Here is a 5,965-nt window from a genome sequence, read left to right as displayed (position 1 = left end):
TAATTAATTAATTAAGGGAGCAACCAAATGCTTTTATTATATCATTGCCCTTCTATAGAGGTTTTATTTATAATATCCATTACAAAACCCTAGACATTAACAAGTATACTTATTCATGAGTGTTTGCATCAATTTTAGCTTGATGAGTTTGTCCCTTAGCGTAACAACACCTATAACATCCATAGTAACCCCAACCACAACATCCATAAGGACAATAACCGCCACCATATCCATATGGACCGCCGCCATATCCCCCGTAGCCGCCGCGCCATCCCCACGGACCGCCGTATCCGCCACGCCATCCCCACGGACCACCATAGCCGCCGCGCCATCCCCATGGTCCGCCGTATCCGCCCCGCCATCCACCACCCCATCCACCATATAATTTGCTCTCATCTACGCCTTGTGCCGGGTTATTGTTACCTACAAATAATAATTAATCATATGATAATTAATTAGGTGGTTTAATTTAGATAATAATTATAAAAATAATTTTACATATATATCCTTTAGTAGTATAGTCTAATAATTGTTAAAATAATTTATTCTAACCCAAAAAAAATGTGAAAATTAAATACATGTACAATAATATTCTTCTTGATGTCACAATTTAATATAATTCAAGGACCTAATAAAATTTGATTAACTTCATAAGAGTTTTTCAACTTGAAACAAAAACTAATCTTGGACTTATTAGGAAGTGCTATATATACTAATTAAAAAAAAAAAAAAAAAAAAAAACCAATTACCATCATTTTGTTCAAATTTCTCATCTAAGTCTCCGGGTGCTACCTCATTGGTAGATGCCACAAAGATGGTGACCATGAACATAGCTAGAATTAGAAAAGCCTTGAAACCCATTTTTGCAACTATCATTGATTAATAAAAACGTAAATATTGATGATGAAAATAAAATGGATCACAATTCCCTCTCTATATATAGGCAATCAATTTCTTCAATTTGCTTCATGGAGGATTATTATTATTAGATTATTATAGTTTGATTTAATTCATTCTTATCTTGAAATAAAGAGTTTCAAAATGATCACTCAAAAAAACCTTGTCCATTTCCTCATTATTAATTTCTCTATATTTCCGTGTTATCACAAGTAATGGTCAAATTCCTAATTTTTGCATGAATGTGTAAATTCATATGATGATGATATAATATAACAAATCTAAAATGCAATGCAAGTTTTGAAGTCATTGCAATATGACAAATAATTCAATTAATTAATTATCGGTGCGTGAAAATATGGGCATGAAAGATAAATGATACAATGGAAGAACCCTACATTATTTTCCTCATTAATAATGTATATGTAACCGAACGTGTGAAACTAAGATATTCTATTCTATAGTCAAACCAATATTTGGAAATATATACATGTTGCTTGCACCGCTTATAAGTTAGTAGTGACATTATTTTATATCAAGAGAGATATTCCGTTAATGTAAAAATAATATTGTAAATTATTAAATAATTTAATAATTAAATATATTAAATTATTTAACTGTTCATAATATTATTTTTATGTAAAAATATTATTATTAAAATATATTATCTGTATCAAATTAAAAAAGTTTAATGTGATTGTTATTTTCATCAGATTGGTTAAAGTTTAGTTTTATTTTATGTAATCAAATATGCTTTAGTTTTAGTTTCTTAAATTTTTTTATTTTTTGCGTTTGGTTCCTTATTTCTCAATATTTTGCTTTTATATAGTCTTTATCTTTCAAATTTTTAGCATGTATAAATAATTAAATACTTTAAAATATATGCATTTAGTCAATAAAATTATTATTGTAAAATATTTTTTTTATGACAGACGTGTTTTTTTTAATATTTTTTTATTTTTCGAAAATATAAACTTTACACCTGATCTAAGGAGTAGGGACTAAAAAAGTAAAAAGTTAATAATAGTAAAAACGAATAATAAAAGTGAAAAAAAAAAAAAAACTTTAGAAGCACTGCTAAAGTGAAATTAAAGTAGCCTATGTTGAGGGAGTGAATTTATTGGTCATTTTTCTTAAAAAATGTATCATTTAGATGAACAAATTAAGAAACTAGATTGACATTGTATTGTATCATTGGCAAAGTCTAGATTCCTAAGTTCTCAAGTATTCCGATAGTAACAAGTACCATCGGCATGATAGAAATTTTTTTACAAATTTTAGTTATAACCATTTGCAGCGGTTACTTTTTATAAAATAAATATTAAGTTATTAACCACTTTCACTTCCATTATCATAACATTTTTTAATGTTGTCTAATGATTTTTAAATTTCTGAGATACAATTTTTACTCATCTTTTTTATTTTACAATAATAGATTCGAATCAATTCAATTTTCTTTCAATTATACTTGAAGTTTTTCTTAAAATTCAACAAAAATGCTAACGTGCATATCAATAATCACTTAATCAGCTAATAAATTACCTACTATTATTTAAATATAAATACATATATTATTTAATTTATTTTTAATAAATATTATATATATTTTAACATATATATTAATAACTATTTTGATAATTAATTTTTAATGTATACGTAACATAGTTATTATAATACATGCTCAAGTTTTGAAATCTCAAAATCTAAATCTAAATTTTTCGATGCCAAATGCCTTTTGTTACGATGGGTAACCGGAGATTGTTGGGCTGGACTCGCTAGGTTGGCCCAATCGTCTGAGGAAGGAAGCCTTCGAGTTGGTCTGCGCTTTGGGGGCCTCCGTCCGACTTGTGAGTATGAGTGAATGGGGGGTGGTACCTGCAAAGACACTCCGATGCCTAAGTCAGCATGAGGTTAAGCAGGTTTAGAATGTATTGGAACTTAGTGATACCTGAGGGGTGTCAGTGTATTTATAGTGGTGAACCAATAACCACCGTTGAAGTAGTGCCACCTTTTTAGGGTGGTAACCGTCCCTTTATCTTAGGGAGGTTAAGATATGACCCCTGGAAGTGGTTAGAGAGATTCTAGGGGCAGTTACTCATTTAAACGAGTGTTTATCTGCCAGCTAACTCCCGTCTCCGATTTCTTTAGGGTAAGTCGTGGTAAGAGCCGACTTCATAGGAGGAAGGTCGGCGCAATGTGAGGCTCAACCTTTCGGATTGGGCCTTTTATTTGGACCTGGGCCTTATCATTAGGTCAGGGTATGAACAGTGCCCCTACTCGAGCCCGATTTCTTTTAGGATTTGGGTTCGAGTATTCTACTCGGGACCGTAGCCGACTTGTTGGAGGACCGACGTGATGGTTGGAAACCGACGTGACTTTTCGTGACTTTTGACTTTCACAGTTACGTCTAATCAAGCGTCGCGTCCGTTAGAGGTTTGCGTAGGGATTGATTACCTTGGTAACGGTGCACCCATTAATGACTGTCCCATTTTTACCATTAAGCCCCTAACGTGTTTATAAATACTTTTCCTCTCTTTCGTTATTTCGTTTCTGCGATTTTTCAAATTTCCTCCTCATCCGTTCGTGCAGCGTTCTTGCGTTTGAAGGCTTTCATTTCCTCCAACCTTATTTTCAGATAAAGGTTAGGTTTTTCTTCTTCTCCTTTTGCAACATGCTTTCTGTTTGCATGCTTTTATATTTTAGATGGATAGGTTGATTTGTAGGCTTCTGTTTGATTCCGTACTTTCCCCTTAGAGACCATGTTTTTTATTTTCTTTTCTTTTTCCTTTGTAGGTTTTTCTCACTTTTTTAGAAAAAGAAATGACTTCCGTAGATATTCTTGCTCAGTGGGTTGATGTCACAGTCTTAGGGGAGGAACCCTTGGTCGATACCGAGTTTATCACCCATCTTCATACTCGTCACAGAATTTGTACCTCTGAAGAGGATGAGCCGAAGTATGAGTTGGTGGTCCCGGGTCCGGAAGACCGGGTTTGCTTCGGGAGGGCCACTGAGGCGGCCCCTCATTTCTTCTTCATGTATGAGAGCATGGTCACCCGTTTGGGTGTTTTTCTTCCATTTTCAGATTTTGAAATGTCTGTGTTACGTCACTGCCGAGTTGCTCCTACTCAACTTCACCCCAACTCTTGGGGTTTTTTGAAAATTTATCAGTTTATCAGCCAGGCCTTGGAGTTCCCGACTTCTCTGAGGATTTTCTTCTATCTTTTCCATATGACCAAGCCCTTCAGTGGGCAAAATAATAAGCAACAGTGGGTGTCTTTCCGAGCCATACAAGGTCGGAGAGTCTTCACCCTTTTTGACGAGTCCTTCCATGACTTCAAAAACTATTTTTTCAAAGTTCAAGCCGTAGAGGGTCACCACCCCTTTTTTTTGGATGAGAATTCTTCTCCTCGCTTTCCTTTATACTGGTTAGAGGCCTCCCCCTATGAGAAATATAGCTTGGAAGATCTGGATGAGGTGGAGGCAGCCATTGTGGGGTTCCTCCGAGAAGTATGGGGGAGGGCCCCATATCTGGATACCAAGAAATTTCTCCAGGGGTCTCCGACCTTTATCCAGACATAACTAGGTAGCTTTTATATATCTATTTGATTTTCGACTTGTCTGACTTGTTTTTCCGACTTGTCTGATCTTTTGGCTACTAATTGTTTTTACAGGGATGGCGAAGAAAAATTCAAGTGAGTCTTACCAGAGGGTCCAGGAGGCCAAGGCAAGGTCTCGTGCCAGGACTGGTGGTGCCAAGGCGATTATCCCTCCTCCTCCCCCTCCCCCCCGGAATTTGGGGACTCCTTCTCAACCCATCGTGATCTCTTCGTCGGCCTCTTCTCAGCCGCCCCCTTCCCCCCGACCTTCTTTTGAGCCAGAGAAGGAAAAACGCAAGGTTTTGGAGTCTGGCTCCTCTTTTGAAGGTGAGGCTAAAGCGGATGCTCCTGCATTCATCCGAAAATACATCTACCCCCATATCCGCATAGGTATGGATGATGTTTCTATTCGGAACCACCTTACTGCTCTGGCTGAGGAGAGTATCAGGGCGGCAGGGGTGTGCACAAAGTTTCTTGATATGTTCGAGAAGACTCCTCTCAGCTCTCTGGGTTCAACCTCGAAGGTTGACGAGCTAGAGGAGAGGCTTCTCATATATCAGAATTCTGAGAAGGAGTTGAAGGAGGAGGTCGCCAAGTTGAAGGAGGAGAGAGATAGTCTTCGGGAGAAGGGGAACAAGTTACAAGCCCAATGTAACATGGAGGAGGGCTTGAGAAAGAAGGCGCAGGAGAGTTATCAGAGTTTGTTCGAGGACCTTGTGGCTGTAAGGAAAGATCTGTTGAATTCTCGAACTGCCTACGCCGAGTTGGAGGACTCTATTGCTGATGGTGCCGAGAAGGCTTGGAGGATCTTTAAGGAGTAGGTCGGGGTTCTTGCCCCCGACCTTGATCTTTCTCCTTTAGATCCTGACAAAGTCGTCATTGATGGTGCCATAGTTTATCCTCCTGCCTCTCCTAAGCCTGTCACCGATTCCGACTTGAAAACTCGGGGGCAGAGGATAATTGAGTCCCCTCCTCGTCCGAAGGATGCTCCAAGTTCCTCAAAGCCTCATGGAATCTCTTCTCCTTCTCCCATGGATGCCTCTCTTCCTGGTCCTGATGGTGCTCCGACTGCTCTTCCTGACTTTGGTGGTGATCCGTCTACTCCTCTTTAAACATTTATTGGCTATATGGGGCCCGGCCTGTGGGTCTCCCCTTTTTTAAACTCTTTATTTGTTGTTTGTGGTGTTGGTGATTGAACATTTTTCTCTGGCCTTTTAAGGCCGTAAACAAAACATCTTTTAGAAATACCCTTTTTGGATAAGGATTTTAAGTTAACAAAAGAAATACCCTTTTTTGGATAAGGGTTTAAGTTACCTTTTGCTTGCATGCTTTTCTGACTTTAGTTTTTTGGAAAACCCCTTTTGATCTTCTTTAAAAACCTTTTTCTTGGCTGTCTGTCCTTTTGAGTTCCTTTTTCTCTAAGGACTTAGGACAGTCTTTAACTTTGACATTTTTGGTAGGTTTTTCAATCT

General features: G+C 37.4%; 1 protein-coding gene across 1 annotated transcript; it reads right to left on the bottom strand.

The window, feature by feature from the left end:
- Positions 1-915, bottom strand: LOC112783811 (uncharacterized). Its single transcript, XM_025826885.3, has 2 exons — positions 750-915; positions 1-423 (listed from the first exon to the last, which is right to left on the bottom strand). The coding sequence occupies exons 1-2, from the start codon at positions 874-876 to the stop codon at positions 110-112; spliced, it is 441 nt and encodes a 146-aa protein (XP_025682670.1). The 5' UTR covers positions 877-915; the 3' UTR covers positions 1-109.
- Positions 916-5,965: the final 5,050 nt, after the last annotated feature.

The sequence above is a fragment of the Arachis hypogaea genome, chromosome 20, assembly GCF_003086295.3.
Source record: "Arachis hypogaea cultivar Tifrunner chromosome 20, arahy.Tifrunner.gnm2.J5K5, whole genome shotgun sequence".
NCBI lineage: Eukaryota > Viridiplantae > Streptophyta > Magnoliopsida > Fabales > Fabaceae > Arachis > Arachis hypogaea.
Note: the sequence above shows the minus strand (reverse complement) of the source record. Positions and strands in the feature narration are given on the sequence as shown.

Bases quoted from the DNA above. Each gene is read 5' to 3' on its own strand.
- LOC112783811 (XM_025826885.3), bottom strand. From the start codon at position 876: ATGATAGTTGCAAAAATGGGTTTCAAGGCTTTTCTAATTCTAGCTATG. The intron at 424-749 runs GTAATTGGTTTT...TATTATTTGTAG, and splicing joins GAAATTTGAACAAAATGATG to GTAACAATAACCCGGCACAA.